At 45.0% G+C, this 17,550-nt stretch overlaps 2 protein-coding genes across 2 annotated transcripts in view; one reads left to right on the top strand and one right to left on the bottom strand.

Annotated features, from left to right (window-relative positions):
- LOC309550238 (uncharacterized protein) overlaps positions 1–7,492 on the bottom strand; it is a gene marked incomplete at its 3' end in the record, with an annotated part of 71,999 nt that extends 64,507 nt beyond the window's left edge. Inside the window, exon 1 of the mRNA XM_082250649.1 lies at positions 7,378–7,492. Coding sequence (XP_082106775.1) covers positions 7,378–7,398 — 21 coding nt within the window. The 5' untranslated portion in view covers positions 7,399–7,492. The remainder of the gene's footprint in view (positions 1–7,377) is intronic.
- A 2,534-nt stretch (positions 7,493–10,026) lies between these two features.
- LOC309550237 (uncharacterized protein) overlaps positions 10,027–17,550 on the top strand; it is a gene marked incomplete at its 5' end in the record, with an annotated part of 156,646 nt that continues 149,122 nt past the window's right edge. Inside the window, 2 exons of the mRNA XM_082250648.1 lie at positions 10,027–10,060; positions 13,597–13,649. Of these exons, the coding sequence (XP_082106774.1) occupies positions 10,027–10,060; positions 13,597–13,649 (87 nt within the window). The remainder of the gene's footprint in view (positions 10,061–13,596; positions 13,650–17,550) is intronic.

Genomic DNA, 17,550 nt, shown 5'->3' with positions numbered 1-17,550 from the left:
ATACGGCACCAAACTTGCTTTAGATTTATGGGAGTGAGGTCCTATGGGTAGGTTTGGAGGCGGGGCCAAACCCGATACGTATGCTGCCATGGAGTCTGTCAGGAAAAATATTATATTTGGGGATAATGTATTTTCATTCACTCCCAATCACCCCCTCCTCCTCCGGTGTCTCTTTCGCCTTCTTAATAGCTCTCTATTGACCTCCAGCTGTTCACAGAACTTCAAAAGCACCATAAATTCCTGGCTGTTCACTGCTACTGCCCCTCAGTCCTCAAAGACTATCATCATAGTGCCAAAACTTTTATCTGCTCGGCTCCAGCTATATTTGATGCTGTAACTGGGGGTGATATCTCTCCCTCCACTCCAGAGTCCCCCCCTCCTCTTCCAATGTCTCTCTCCCCTCCTTGCGGCTTTCTAATATTCAATAGCTACTTCATATAACCAAATATGTGCCTGGTTATTCCTCTCAGCTCACATTGTTTACAGCTACAGTCACATACCAATGCAGTCATGCGAATCCTTTTGCTCGGCTTCAGCTCTTTATTCACTGTCGCTCTGGACTGCATGGCCACCCTCTTCCCTGATGCCACGGAAGCCTCTTAGAGCGGGACCGCCTTCCGCTCTGAGTCACGCTCCAGCGAGCGCCGCTTGTTCAGGAGGCGGTCTTACTGTGTTCGGAGAGAGGGGAGGGGGGAGAGGGGTTTATCCGGTGATTGCCTTCTCACTATCGCTCATCTGCTGGGGAAGATCTGCTGCTTGTCTGGGGTCTAAGAGAGAGGGTTCAGCAGCTCCTTCCAAGCGTGTCCTCACCCCGCTATGATTAGGCTTCTCCCCTCGACTTCGGGTTCTGAAGGTACATTAGGCATTCACAGAAAAAATAATTGTCGGCCCTGAAAGGCCCCAAAAATTTGCCATTCAATGGACATGAAATGCCTTTTACGCCGCTGTATTTAGCGAACACAAGGACCAGGAATTGTTGTGGATGGATGGCGGTCTGGTGGATATTTGTGGCATGGCATGAGGAATTTCAATGAAACATGGCCTACTGGTCACATGTGTTGAATTCCACAGAGATCCATGCCTCATTCATTTTTATAAATGTGAGGTAGTCTACACTGTCATGAGCTAGGCGAGTGCGCTTATCGGTCACGATCCCCCCTGCTGCGCTAAATGTCCTTTCGGACAGGACACTGGACGGGGGGGGCAAGCCAACATTTCCATTGCAAATTGTGCAAGCTCTGGCCAGCAGTCAAGTGTGCCCACCCAGTAGTCCGGGGGTTCATCACTCCTCAGAGCCGTTGACCCGATGTAGTTGGACACCTGACGGTCTAGGCATTCCCTGATGCTGGATCCGGAGTACAGCTGTCGATGGTTTAGCTGAAAGATGTATCTCATATCTGAAGTGGCCAAGACATCTTCAAACCGCCCTCTTCTTGGAGGCACTGTTGGATTGCTACCCGCAACTGTCTTTCTGTGACTGGAAATTCCTCTGCCAGCGCACGCAAAAGCAGAATGCAGCATTTCCCGCAGCAAGGCCTAGAAGTTCTGCATTTTGGCCGCCCTCTATGATTGTGGTAACATTCTGCCATTTTTTGTTTGTACCGGGGGTCTAAGTACGTTGCCACCCAGTACTGGTCCTTGGCCTTTATGCTTTTTATATGGGGGTCCCCCTTAAAACACTGGAGCATGAAGGCCCTCATTCGCACTAAACTGGAAGCGGTGTAGTGGCCTGCTTCCAGCTCATCATTCAGGATAATGTCGACCTCGTTCTCCTCCCCCCATCCATGGAAAACACCAAGGATCCCAGAAAGGTTTAAAGCATGCTCTTCTTGCTCCTCCTCATCCCCCCCCCCGGCAACATCCTCCTCTGACACCTCTTCAGACTCCTACTGTTGACTTGTCTCAGATGGAGTAGCACCCACTGGGAATTCATCCAACATTGTGACTTCCTCATCTTCCTGCTCCTGCTCCTCGACGGCTTGATCAATGACACGACACAATGCACGCTCCAGAAAGAAGGCGTAAGGTACGATGTCACTGATGGCGCCCTGGCCGTGACTGACCAGTTTGGTGATCTCATCAAATGGCCGCAGAAGTCTGCATGCATTGCACATGAGCAGCCACTGGCGAGGTGAAAAAAACCCAAGCTCCCCAGAACCTGTCCTGCTGCAGAGTTCGTACAGGTAGTCGTTAACTGCAAGTTTCTGCTGGAGCAGCCTATCAAGCATATGCAACATTGGGTTCCATCGCGTCGGGCAGTCACAAATAAGACGCCTGATGGGCAGGTTGTGTCTCCGCTGAATGTCAGCATGGAGAGCCATGGCTATGTAAGATCTTCTGAAATGGCCCGAGAATTTCCTGGCCTGCCGCAAGACGTCCTGGACCCCAGGGTATTTGGCAACGAATCGCTGCACCACCAAGTTCAGGACGTGTGCCATGCATGGCACGTGTGTTATTTTGCCCTGTTTCAGCATGCTCAGCAGATTGGCACCGTTGTCACACACCACGTTACCAACTGTCAAATTGTGCAGTTCCAGCACAACAGACAAAGCACAGCATGGCAAAGTCTCACCTGGCATGTGGAATAAGTTCTGAGGATCTTGGGCGGTGTCGCAGAAGAGACAGTAGCAGTGGAAAAGGAGGAGTCAGCCGAGGAGGAGAGGGAGGATGAAGTTGGAGGAGGAGAAGAAGAGGCAGGCCTGCATGCAATGTAAAACCAAATCTACACGGGTGCCACAGTTTACATTCTTGACGGCCATCAGAAGGTTCACCCAGTGGGCAGTAAAAGTGATATACCTTCCCTGCCGTGTTTGCTCGACCATGTGTCTGTGGTCAGATGTATCTTGGCACCAACACTGTGTGCCAGAGATATATTCACTTGCCGCTGAACATGGCCATACAGCTCTGGAATGCCCTTCTGCGAGAAATATTTCCTGCCTGGGACCTTCCATTGTGGTGTTCCAATGGCCACAAGTTTACGAAAGGCCTCCGAGTCCACCAGTTGATATGGCAGTAGTTAGCGGGCTATCAGTTCCAACAAGCCAGTAGTCAAACGTTGGGCAAGAGGGTTATCCGGCGTCATCATTTTTTTCCGCTCCAACATTTGGGCCACAGAAGCCTGCCCTTTTCCAGAACAACGTGATGACGGCATCATGGAAGGTGGAGTGGAGGACAAATGTGAGGAGAGAGGAGAAGTAGAAGAGGTTGGACGGTGAGAGCCTGGAGTGTGGCTTTGTGGGTTCTGACGGTGTTGCTCCCACTGGGCTCGATGATGGGAGTTCAGGTGCCTTCTTAAGGCAGTTGTCCCTAGGTGAGTGTTGGGCTTACCGCGACTGATGCATTGACTGCAAAGGCTGCAGATGGCAACACATTAAAAAAAGCCCCCACTGCGGAGCCATGTGTTGGCGTCCTGAGAGCGCCAGATGTGACTATACATGGTTGATGGCTCGCTCCTGATACATTTGCAATCTGCTTTGTACCTCTTGTGCAATGCATGTTCTGCCTGCCTCTCCTCCCTATCTGCCGGTCCGTCTCTCCCTCTGAACTCCCCTCCTCTTCTTCTCTTGTGGCCACCCATGTGACGTCCATAGACATGTCATTATCCACGTCACCTTCCCCACCACTAACAATTGAGATCTCGGAGTAGGCAGCAACAGTGGGGACCAACCTCCTTGGGCTGATCTGGTTACTGTCGTCAGACTGCTGAGTGGCGGCTGTTGCTACCTCCTCTTCCTGATCCGATGCCAACAATGGCTGTGCATCGCAAATGTCTTCTTCTCGTGTGGCCACCCATGTGACATCCATAGACATGTCATAATCCACGTCACCTTCCCCACCACTAACAATCGATATCTCGGAGTAGGCAGCAACAGCGGGGACCAACCTCCTTGGGCTGATCTGGGTACTGTCGTCAGACTGCTGAGTGGCGACTGTTGCTACCTCCTCTTCCTGATCTGATGCCAACAATGGCTGCGCATTGCAAATGTCTTGTGATGGATCGGAAAATAATTCCAGAGACTCAACGGAGGGTATGTGGTGGTGTTGGTGTTTTTGGGGGTGCAAACAGCAGAGAGTGAAGAGAGTGCAGATAGAGAGGATGAGGAGGGTGCAGAAGAGTAAGGCTGAGTGAGCCACTCAACCAAGTCTGGTGCGTCCTTTGACGTAATCGAACGCACCTTCTGCAACTTCACACTTTGGCTCCGGCCTACTGCTCCTGCCCTACCCCTACCACCCCTGCGTAAGTGTCTGCCTCTTCCTCTGCCTGTCATGTTTTTAAACTACCCTGTGACAAAAGTCTCTAGAGAATCGCAGTATATCTGAAAAAAGGTATATAACACCCCGCTTCAATCTGTGGTATTGGGGGGCCACAGGTTTATCACACCAGTTCTACAAATAATTGGCCAGTAACTGTTGTCACTGTGTGTAGCAGAGTTAACACAGCAAAAGAGGACAAATTTTTGCAGGACTAAAATACACTCTTAGAAAAGTATACTGTTAAAAAAAAACCCACTTCAATATGTGGTATTGGGGGGACACTGGTTTATCACACCAGTTGTTCAAAAAATTGGCCAGCGAGTTTGGCACTGTGTGTAACAGAGTTAACACAGCAAAAGAGGCAATATTGTTGCAGGACACAAATACACTTGTAAAAGTATACTCAGATAACATCCCACTTCAATATGTGGTATTGGGGGGCCACTGGTCTATCACACTAGTTATAATACATTAAAAGTGCTTTCGTCACTGTTTGTAGTATTGCTGGAGCAACGCTCAGTCACCACACCAGTCACAATGCTGCACAGTGCACAATACAAATCCACTATAATATGCTTTCTATATTACAAAGTATATTATACCGTGGATTACACCCCTATATAGTGCACTGCACACCAATACCAAATAAATTGCAGCCCTTTAAATGACTTTTGTGGACATTAACACAGCGATTCGTGTCACTGCCGATCTCTAACTGTCCCTAAAGCACAGACTGGATACCTGTCCTTAAAATCAAAAGAGACTGTAGTAGACCTATACCGAAATACCAGCCCTGAAAAGGACTTTTGTGGATCTTAACAGAGCTAATTGTGTCTGGCACAGCAGACCTCTCCCTACGCTGACAAAAAGCAGAATGTGAAATGGCCGACAGCTCTGGTCTATTTATAAGGTAGGGGGCATGTCCATGTGCTGAAATGTTTCAATTGGCTGTCCCATTCCACCTGATGGCTGTGTAATGGGTCAAAGTTCTCCCCAATGTAAACTAATAAGGCCGCCGCGAACAACGCCATGTGTTCGCAAAATTGGCGGGTAGCGAACAAGCAAATTTCGCCGCGATCCGACCGCCGGGCGAACCACAAGGCCATCTCTATTGTCCATCATGATGTCCTTGTAGAGATTCTTGTGTCCTTCTAAATACTCCCACTCCATGGAGAAATAGACAGTGACATCCTGACACCTTATAGGAACCTGACACACACAATGATACAGTCACCATCCAGACACCTCCCTTGTCTGTTACTGGATAATGTCCCAGAATTCCCAGCACTGCTCACCTCTCCTGTCAGCAGCTCCATCATCTTCTTGGTGACTTCTAGAATCTTCTGCATGTTGTGTCTCTCAGGTTTTAGGGAATCACATGGAGGCACTGTGATGGTCATATGATCTCCTGACTTCAGTGGAGGAAATCTCTGTATTGAAGAACCCATAAGAATATCATGTTAGAGTCCCAGAATCCTCCTCACCTCTCCAGTCAGGTCTGTACTTTATTAATAGAGATAAGAGTGATGTCATGTGAACTCCCAGAATCCTCCTCACCTCTCCGGTCAGGTCTGTATTTTATTAATAGAGATAAGAGTGATGTCATGTGAACTCCCAGAATCCTCCTCACCTCTCCAGTCAGGTCTGTATTTTATTAATAGAGATAAGAGTGATTTCATGTGACCTCCCAGAATCCTCCTCACCTCTCCGGTCAGCAGGTAGATGATCTCCAGGGTGAGGTTTAGTATCTTCTCAGTCATGTGACTTCGGTCCTCCTCCATCCTCATTGGTGCCATCATTTGATCTATACAGGTCTCCTTGTAGATGGATAATTTTGGGAAATAAAAATAAGAATTATTTGGATGGTATTGGTCACAATAATAGGATGGGGATTTGAGGGTGGTAATAGGAGAGTTGCTGGACATTTAAGAACTACTGTCCCCATGAGAATACATTTAATCTGGACTGTTTCGGGTTTGTTACATCTTGGAGGACCTTGGACCATCTTATCCTGCCAGATCAGAATTTCCCTTTTCTCTGTTGGATTTGTTTGGTTTCTGAGCTGGTTTGCAGCTGAAACAGAACTCCTCTAAGAACAAGTGCTCACCAACGAATGCAGGAATTCCCTTCTTCATCTTACATAATATTCCAGAACAAATCACATGACCAGTGGGACAATAAGATGGTTAATATTGTCAGTTCTGTAATGTCTGAAAAATAAGTGCAGGTGGGGTGGGAGGACAATCATAGACCCCCCTCTGTCCCTCAGAGTCCCCTGAGCCCTCCAGCCCCCTATTCCCTCAGAGGCCTGAAGCCTGACTACCCTCTCAAGGTTCTCAGCGTCCCTCAGATACATTACCCTTTCAGAGGCCCCTAAAGTCTTCCAGCTTCACTAAACCCTCACATCCCCTCAGCTCCTCTACTTCCCTCAGAGCCCTCAGTATTTTCCTCCCTCCGACACCAATGATGGAACATATTCTTCATGGCAGGCTGGGGAATGTTTTCTTCCTCCTGACCAGCAATGTAAGGGGCTCCATACTCCTGACCCCTGCACTCCATCATTGTGTTGGCCGCATATTGTAATGATTGCCCATTGGCTGCCTGTGTTGTGTAATAATTGCCCTTTGTAGGCCATGTATGGTCAGGATTAGAGATGGGCTCGGGCGTGTACGAGTTCACACTTACCCGATCCCAGCAGGAAGCTGACTCTGCAGTCCGCAGGCAGTGAGACATTTACTGATCTGTGCACATGCGGATTGGGAAATGTCTCACTGCCTGTGATTAGCGGAGTGCAGTGTCGGCTTCCTGGCGGGATCGGCATGTGCGAACTCAAACACACCCGAGCCCATCTCTAGTCAGGATGGTCATTGTATTGTCTATTTATTGTCAGTGCTGTTTGTTTAGAGGAACATATTACTAGAATAGATCTTCAAAATGAAGAGAATGTTCCGGCCCTAAAAGTGGGGAAATGTTCTAACCCTGAAGGGGTTAATCTAGGTTTCCACACTATATATGTGTGTATCATCATCTGCTGGAGATTAAAGACGTCACAGTGACTATGGAGGAAGAGGACGGACATGACGGGGGGTTACTGGGTGTAAATAATAAATAAGATCTTATTACCTCCTCTGCTGCCACTTCCATCAACGTCTCCTCTCAACTTCCTCCCGTCTCACCTCTCACCCAGAACTTCCTGTCTGTACCTGACATCACTTCCTGTCTGTATTCCATAGAGACTTCCTGTCTGTATTCCATAGAGACTTCCTGTCTAGGTAAAAGTGAGATCACCACCTTATGGAGTTCAGAGGAACTGCAGCCCTGAGAACCGTCTGGTAGTGTGAACACGGCCTTGTGCTGTGTGTGTATGTACTGTATATCCTTCCCCTTTCTCTCCTCCCTGAGTGTGTATGAAGAGGCGGAGCTCCTGCTGGAACAGCGGTCGGAGGAGGAAGACGAGTCTAGGAGGGAGACTGACAGAAAGTGCAGCAGACTTGCAGGAGTGAGCGAGGAGGATCCAGTTCCTTTGCCATTGGAGGTGATGAGAGTGTGAAGGATGTTTGTGACTCTGGTAGCTGAAAAGCTGGGAGTCATATTGCTCTGGTGAGTGGGGAAGCACTACTAAGGGGGGCGCCCTCACCATCATGTGTGTAAGAGGTGGAAGAAGGCGTGGCTACACTACAGCTGGCACAGCTTGGAGCACGGAGAACTTTCACACCTTATCAACTTTTCATTCATTTGTGGATTTAATTTAGCAAAATAAATTAATTGAAGTAGTTACAAAGTGGAAGCAGTGGACTTGCAGAGAACACTATATTGAGCACAAATTATTGTATGATTACATGAATTTTCACAGGTTTTTAGTTTATTTAATATAGCAGCCACTATTATGATATGAATGAAGTAGGTGTGAAGTGGAAGCAGTAGATCTGTAGAGAATATTATTTTGAGCACCTAACACTTTATAGATGAATGTATCCACATATTTTAGTGTGTATGTACTGTACACTGATCAGCCATAACATTATGATCACTGACAGGTGAAGTGAATAATATAGATTATCTCATTACAATGTCATCTGGAAGTGGGTGGGGTATATTTGGCAGCAAGTAAACATGTTTTCCCTGAAGTTGTTTTTTTTTTTTAAAGCAAAGAAATGGGCATTGCAGTTTGTTGTGTATGGGGCTGCAAGGGATGTGGGCGAAGAGATGGCACCAGGATGCATTATGGGAAGAAGACAAGCTGGCGGAGGCAGTGTGATGCTTTGTCTGGTGGATGGGTATAATGTTCTGGTGGGTGGTCATAATGTTCTGGTGGGTGGGTATAATGCCATGGTGGGTGGGTATAATGTTCTGGTGGGTGGGTATAATGTTCTGGTGGGTGGGTATAATGTTTGGGTGGGTGGTATAATGTCATGGTGGGTGGTATAATGTTCGGATGGGCAGTAAATGAACACACAACTTAGTAAGATAAATAAAATGAAATAAAGGAAAAAATAATTCCACCACCATTTTATTCTCAGCAGAGGAAATAGATACTAATAGGCTGCAGGAGATCTGCTTCATTTCAACCCCCTCCTTTTTCTTATCAGATCTCCTGCAACCTATTAGCATCCATTTTCCTATCTATGTCTCAGCAGATCTCCTGCAGCCTATTAGCACCCATTTCCCTTTCTATGTCTCAGCAGATCTCCTGCAGCCTATTAGCACCCATTTCCCTATTAGAGAATAAAATTGCGGTAGTTCCAATGTTTTATGTCACACGATATTAGGATTAGGAAACAGAAAATGTCAGTAAAAAACCCAGTGCAGGTAATTTTGGGGTCACAGACACAATCTATCCCCCAATTCATAGATTCCTAGAGAAGAGTTTGTTGTGGAAGTGAAGTTGGGAAGAAGTCAATCAAACCCCCGACACTCCCAGCTGAGAACAATGAAGGAGATTACTATTCCAATCCTCCAACCAGTTTTCTGGCTAGGAAGGTCTGGGAGTCAATATTTCCCCAGCTGACCAGGAACAATGAAGGAGTTTACTATTCAAATCCTCAACAACTCGTTTTCCCACTCGCTATTTCCCCAGCTGGCAGAGACAAGACTTCTTATAGAGTGTCAGCTTCTTGCATCGTCCAGCATCGGGAAATGGGTGATAAATACAATGACCCCTCCCCTTATATCCATAAATCCCGCCCTCTTATCACCAAAGTAAAAGATGTGACAACAGCTGTGATAAATCGACGTGTTTCACCTCATCAGTATCCAGTGATCAACCATAGAGTGACATCACAGTCCATCCAACGTCTCCTTCATACTTCAATAAATGATATCTCCACCAATAAATGCCTCCAAACCCTCCAGAGCTTCCTCCTCCATATCTCAGTATATGCTCCAGCAAACCATGTGTAGTGGACTACAAAACACCTCCTTCCCCAAACACCAATTGTGTGCTTTCTTGGTGCTCGCACTCAGATTGTGCGCTCAATAGACCTCCATCACTCTCCTAATAAGAGGCTCCAAAATAGCTTTGAAGGAACCCTGACTGAGAAAGGCTGGACTAGGCAGTAATATATTTCTCTCCCCATTGGTGGGAGTGGAGATGACCCATCTATAAGGATATACAGTACATACACACACAGCACAAGGCCGTGTTCACACTACCAGACGGTTCTCAGTGCTGCAGTTCCTCTGAGCTCCACAAGATGGTGATCTCACTTCTACCCAGACAGGAAGTCTCTATGGAAGAAAGACAGGAAGTGATGTCAGAACAGACAGGAAGTTATGTCAGATACAGACAGGAAGTTTCTGGTGAGAGGTGAGTCGTTAGAAGTAGAGAGGAGACGTTGCTGGAAGTGGTAGCAGAGGAGGTAATAAGATCTTCTTTTCTATTTACACCCAGTAACCCCCCCCCCCGTCATGTCCGTCCTCTTCCTCCATAGTCACTGTGACTCTTTTATCTCCAGCAGATGATGATACACACATATATAGTGTGGAAACCTAGATTAACCTCATATGTTGCAATAAGGGAATCTAAAATCTGCATTTTTATATCATATTACCAGTTATTGATGATTATAAATAAAGTTTTGTATGAATTTAGTGATATATGATGATATAGAAGAAGCAATTCTGGGCTATAAATGATTAAGGAATCTGGGCGGGGGGTTTTAAGACCTCCTCACCTACCAATAGCCCTCCTGGACAAAGATTGGTGATTTCCAATCCAAACACATCGGATATCACCAGGTTAGGAGAGCGCCCTCTCTATTTACATCTAAGCGTAATCCGGCCCCTCATCCACCGGATTATCTGTGACCGGGTACCTGGTGGTGGATTCGCTCTTCTGCTCCTTATGCTGGTATTCCCCATTTACTGCTATAGAGATGTCTGTTGATTAACAGGCACCACAAACTCTGTAAAAATGATTACACTACACAGGCAGCCAATGGGCAATCATGACAATATGCAGTCAACACAATGATGGAGTGCAGGGGTCAGGAGCATAGAGCCCCTTACATTGCTGGTCAGGAGGAAGAAAACATTCCCCAGCCTGCCATGAAGAATGTTCCATCACTGGTGTCAGAGGGAGGAAAATACTGAGGGCACTGAGCAGAGGCTTAACTAGAACCTTCAGGGCCTTGGTGCAAGAAACCATGAAGGGCCTCCCTGACCCACTGGTCCCAGGCTCTCTCCGTCAGTTAATTTCCCATTGGCTAATGTTGGAGGATGCTGAGCCCACATTAGGGGCAGATCAGGGTCAGCAAGGGGGCTCTGTATGGAGGGGACTCTGCAAAGGCTGAATGTGCTGCACAACCTGTTCTTAGCAATCCTTCTTGGAAAACCTAGCACAGCTTGGTTTCTTCTGCCAAACGGTGCCTCTTGCCCTCCAAATCCTTCTAGGAGACCAAGAGCTAATACTGTACCAGCCTTTTATTAGTTTGCACATAAATACAATATTTCATTGAGCCAAGTTGCTCGACATGTTTCGCATTAAGCTTCTTCTGGAGCTAGTAATTCAATGCTCTATATGGTGATAAAATAAAGATCAATTAGATTTGACCTCTGAGAGGTTAGTGGGGCTGAATTGCTGTGGGGACCTGTGAGGCACGAAGGTAAGAAGGGGCTTTTAGGCTCATATGGGCTCTTGGTCTCTGATGGTCCTCCCACCCCACCTGCACTTACTTTTCTGAACTCCTTAAAGAACTACTACCAGCAAGTGAAGGAAGCCTTCATCATCCCACTGGTCAAGGAATCTGTTGCAGGACACAAAATAGACCAAGAGAAAAACCCCTATCAAATATTGTCCTTTTCCTACCCACACTGGGCTGCTATTGGAGAAAACAGAAGAGACTCCTCCCCTACAGCTCTGTACTTCACCAGCTATCCAATCCCGTCTCTTACAGCAGAGAGTGACAGTGACATCACTCCTGTCAGTCAGCAGGCTGCCGGAGATTGGAGCCTTGCAGCCGGAGTTCTGGCAATTATCCTGATTAGCTGGCAACTCCGGCCAAAAGTCAGCAAGTGCCCCTTCCTGGACATCATGATGACCAGACATTGACCTCACAGAACTGCCTCAGAGCAAATAATTCAAAGGAAGGATTGTATTTATCATTCCTTGTCTGCAGAACTAATACTAATTAAATCCAATTCAGAAATAAAAACAAACCCAACAGAGAAAAAGGAGTTTCTGATCCGGCAGGTCAAGAGGGTCCCGGAACTTCAAAAATGTAGCAAACTCTAAATAGTCCAAACTAAATGTGTTCCCATGGGTGCAGTAGTTCCTAAATGTACAGCAACCCTCCTATTACCCCCTTACACCCCCATCCTATTATTGTGTGACCAATACAATCCACATAATTCTTACTTTCTTTTCCCAAAGTTATCCGTCTACAAGGAGACCTGTATCGATCAAATGAGGATGGAGGAGGACCGGAGTCACATGACTGAGAAGATACTAAACCTCACCCTGGAGATCATCTACCTGCTGACCGGAGAGGTGAGGAGGATTCTGGGAGGTCACATGACATCACTCTTATCTCTATTAATAAACCACAGACACAGGGGTAACTCTAGGGGGAACAACAGAGGGAGAGGAAGAGGTAGACCACCCTATAGAAAATACAATTCACAAGGGAAGGAATGGAGATAACCATTTTAGATTGTCCAGCAAGAACTCCCCCAGAGGGGAAGTCACCAATATCCCATCCCAAGGGGGAATACCAGTATCCTATCCTGAGAGGGAGGCCCCAACACCCCATCCCAACTCCGCACCCCACAGGAGGAAAAGGAGGAGAGGTTGTAGATGTAGCAGAAAAGAAAAGGAAAAAAGAGACTTAACTACAGGAATTTTTAACCTCACAGAGATCACCTTTAAGTATGAATTGTTGGTTCTCAGAGAAGGTTTAAAATTCACCCACACACAAAATCTCCAGACAAATTTGAAACTTCCATAGGTTTGGAAAAATTTGCAAGAAGACAATGTTAAAAAGTTTTTTTGGGAGGAACATACAAGCAGAAAACGCAATCTAGACCAATCCCAGTTTGTTCACACAGAATTACGTAACAAAAATCTAACTTTAACCCCAAAAATCCCTCCCACCAGTTCATAAAAGTTTTCAAACGTATGGTACAGAAGGATATTAAAACACTTCCTATGAAAACTATAAATAAAATGTAAAACAGATTCAAGAGGCCATCAAACAACTAGAACAAAACAAAAATATAGTGATAAGACCCGTGGATAAAGGGGGGGGGGGGGGTCTTGGTGATGCTAACACAAGAAAATTATGATGCAGAAATGCAAAGAATACTCCAGGACCCAACCACCTATAAAAAAAACTACCGGGTAACCCAAATAGTGAATGGAAATCTTCACTTTATAGATTAATCCAAAAGGGGTTAAAATTGGGAGTATTGAATAAGAAAGAGGGGAAGTATCTTCTACCCAAAGTTCCCAAAATCCCAGTGATTTACCAGGTCCCCAAGATACACAAGAATAAAACCACACCACCGGGTAGGCCCATAGTCAGTGGGATAGGGTCCCTATACTCTACACTAGGGAAATACACGGACTCCTTTCTACAGCCAGTATCCATGAAGAGCAAAGCCCATCTAAAAGATGGCAGATAGCTTATTAATCCGATTAAAGACAAAGGGGTAGGGGAACAAACGTTGTTGGCAACAATGGATGTTGAATTCCTTTATACTAACATCAGACAAAGGGATGCCCTTGATGCCACTTTATGGGCTCTTAATAAATATTCATATCTTACCCCCCCCCCCCCCCCCAAACAAATGATTTGACTGAAGCCCTGAATATGACAATGACCAATAATTATTTTTGCTACTCAGGGGACTTCTATAACCAACTAAAAGGAGTGGCAATGGGAGCTCGTTATGCCCCAGTATTGCCAACATCTTTTTTAAAAAAATGGGAGGAAGAATACATTTTTACTTATCAATGGTCACAACTTAAAATGTACCAACGGTATATAGATGATATATCTGTCATATGGGAGGGATCACAAAGGGAATTGGAGAAGTTCTTAATCCATATAAATGCCAATGAGTACAATATTAAATTCACCCGTACATGGCATACATCGGTAATCCAATTCCTTGACTTGGAAATCATCTTGGTACCCGTACACTTTTTAAAGATACTGACCAAAATGGATACATTTCAACCCGGAGTTGTCATCCTCCAAGTTGGATGAAGGCTTTTCCAAAGGGTCAGTTCCTAAGAATAAAGCGGAATTGTAAAAAAGAGGAGGATTACTGCACACAAAGGAACATGCTGATTGGAAGGTTCCTGGAAAAAGGATATAATAAACAATGACATGAAACCACTAGGAAACAAGTAGGCCTACTGGATGGAAATACCCTACTGATACCTAAAAATAGGGACACACAAGGGGACCAGTTCAATCGTTCATTTCTCCCAGTTTTCAATGTTCACTATAGAGAGGTAGAAAAAATAGTTAAAATATATTGGCCAATACCTTTAAAGGATCATACATTGAAAAAAACTCTCCCAAATAAACCTAATTTAATTTACAGGAGGGCCCCAGGGCTGCACAACATGTTGGCCTTAAATGTAACTCAGCCTCTAAAGAGACCTCTCACCTTGGACCATACTGGTTTTTATAGGTGCAAGGCACGTAGAACGGTCAGGAACAGGAGTAGAAACAGTTTACCCCTCTGTTGTCACGGGGAAAAAATATGAGATAAAACAACTCCTAACCTGTGACAGCGGGTATGTCACTTATCTACTCATGTGTCCTTGCAACCTCCAATTTATAGGTCTCACCACAAGAACACTAGCCAAAAGGGTGGGGGAGCACATAGAGAACATTAGAAAGGGGTATAGACATCATAATGTCTCCAACCATTTCAAACCGGTACACAACCAGGACCCGTCACTGTTGAGATTGTGGGGTATAGACAAAGTTCGTCCTTATTGGAGAGGTACAAATATGACCAAAAAGGTCTCCCAAATGGAGACCCAATGGCTATATAGGCTCCAATCACTGTATCCCCAGGGCCTCAACATTGATATGGATTTAAATTGCTTTATTACTGATTACTAATTTTCAACTTCCTTTTCTTAAGAAAACTTTTTATACTTTTATTAAGGTTCATTATTACTATGTAACGGGCTCACCACAGCATGGGGTCCCCCCCCCCCATTACATTGTCTTAATCAGGGAGATTTCATCATTTTTTATATTTTAGTTTTTATTCCTTTTTGAAATCTCTTGTTTACATTTATCTCTCTTTCATTTTTTTTTTACATTCCCTTTTCAGTGAAGTGCAGTTTTGCCATCTGACTTGTAAATAGATCAATCGTGGTCTTAATTGTAGGGAAAAGTCATTATACATTATTTTTTTATGGCAGGTGCAATCTCAAAGATCTAAATGTAGAACCCCTCATGTGTGGTCTGCTCAACCATAAAATTATGATATGTATATTTTTATATTCTTTGCATAAGCGCCATAAATACATTTTTAAAATGTTATACTTCATCATGGTGTTTGTCAGAATGATATACGATTGATTATACACCAGGGTTCCTCCAGCATGTGCGGATGAATATATCCTGATAGAGGCAAACATCTATTCCTATGTTTGCCCCCCCCACCTCATTTTGGAGGAGCTTAACCAATCCCACTCATTCATTAATGCAAACCGGAAACAGTCACTTCCTGAAGATGCCAAGTACGGTGAAACGTATGCCTGAGCGGGGATTCCTCACTTCCCTGAATTCCAGGTGACTTCCCTTTCGAGCCTAGTACCGAGAGGGAGGCATGGTTGGAACTCTGGCGCCATACGGTTCACATCCACACATGCTGTAGCAATCATCGTGCCGGGCAGACACGGTTACCTGTGAGTGCAAAATCTCTTTTATATCGCTTTTAAAGAAACATCAATAAAATGACTGCACTAGAAGCCCTTTCAATATCTTTGGTGGAGTACATCCTTACTTCTCTAGCTACATCCAGAGGGGTCTTTGGAGCGGTATGGTGTGAGCCGAGGAACCAATTGTTCCTCTATACAGAGTTTTTTTTTACTTCCTGTAAATATAGGGTCAAACACCTTTGGTGAGTTGCCATCTACCCTCAGAGCCTCTGTGATGAGGGAACTGGAAGATATCCCCTTCACAGAATCACTCTGTATATTTGGAGTTGGGAACAGTCACATTGGATTTATATTTGCATTTATGTGTCCAGAGCTTCTCCCATTCTTTGGAACTCTCTACCCCAATCTGTCCGACTGTCCCCTAATCTATCCATCTTTAAACGATCCCTGAAAACTCTTCTCTTTAAAGAAGCCTACCCGGCTACTAACTAATAACACAGTTTCACTTGCTCCATCAGCTCGTCCCCCACAGCTATTGCCTTTTGTATCAATTGACCCTCCTTTTTAGATTGTAAGCTCTAAGGAGCAGGGCCCTCTGATTACTTTTGTACCAAATTGTAGTGTAACTGTAATGTCTGCCTTCATTTTGTTAAGCGCTGTGCAAACTGTTGGCGCTATATAACTCCTGTATAATAATAATAATAATAATATTGTGTCACGGATTGGCGTTATTTGTTTTATGTATTTACTATGGATTAGTCCATTACTAGAGCTATGCACTTTAATCCATACAGGTCACTTGTTGGATAATACATTGATTATTTGGTCTAGCTCAACATCTTTATTTACTATAATTTTCATGTATAAAGCTATTTATATCTATTGCACATCGAGGGCGCCATCACCTTCTATTATTAGTCTTATCTCTATTACTAAAACACAGACCTGACCGGAGAGGTGAGGAGGATTCTGGGAGGTCACATGACATCACTCTTATTTCTATTACTAAAACACAGATCTGACCAGAGAGGTGAGGAGAATTCTGGGAGGTCACATGACATCACTCTTATCTCTATTAATAAAACACAGACCTGACCAGAGAGGTGAGGAGGATTCTGGGATTCTAACATGATATTCCTATTGGTTCTTCAATACAGAGATTCCCTCTTCTGAAGTCAGGTGATCATATGACCATCACAGTGCCTCCATGTGACTCCCTAAAACCTGAGAAACGCAACATGCAGAAGATTCTAGAAGTCACTAAGAAGATGATGGAGCTGCTGACAGGAGAGGTGAGCGGTGCTGGGAATTCTGGGACATTATCCAGTAACAGACAAGGGATGTGTCTGGATGGTGACTGTATCATTGTGTGTGTCAGGTTCCTATAAGGTGTCAGGATGTCACTGTCTATTTCTCCATGGAGGAGTGGGAATATTTAGAAGGACACAAGGATCTCTACAAGGACGTCATGATGGAGAATCAGCCGCCCCTCACATCACCGGGTAAGAGGAGACTTTATTGTAAAGGAGAGAGCAGTACGGAGGATCCACCTAGATCCCCCATCATCTGATAAACACATAGAAACAATGTATTCAGTCAGTGTGTGTGTTTCCTACAGATGGATCCAGTAATGGGAACCCACCAGAGAGATGTCCCCGTCCTCTGTATTCCCGGGATTCCACACAGGAAGGTCACACCATCCCTCTCCATCATCAGGTAGATGAGGAACAATCACTGATAGTATCATTAGGATCTGTACATTATCTGCATTGTTACCATTGATTTCATTTTTATTATATATTCAGAGTGGAATCCTCGGGGATGATAATATTGTTGTTAAAGAAGAGTATAAAGAGGAGGATGAGGAGTATGAAGTAATGGAGTTTATAGAAGGACACAAGGATATGATGGAGCCACCTAATACCAGGAACCCACCAGAGAGATGT

Source organism: Pelophylax lessonae (genome assembly GCF_965119305.1).
Source record: "Pelophylax lessonae genome assembly, chromosome: 3".
Taxonomy (NCBI): Eukaryota; Metazoa; Chordata; class Amphibia; order Anura; family Ranidae; genus Pelophylax; species Pelophylax lessonae.
The sequence above is the reverse complement of the archived record's forward strand: the minus strand, read 5'-3'. Positions and strand labels throughout refer to the sequence as shown.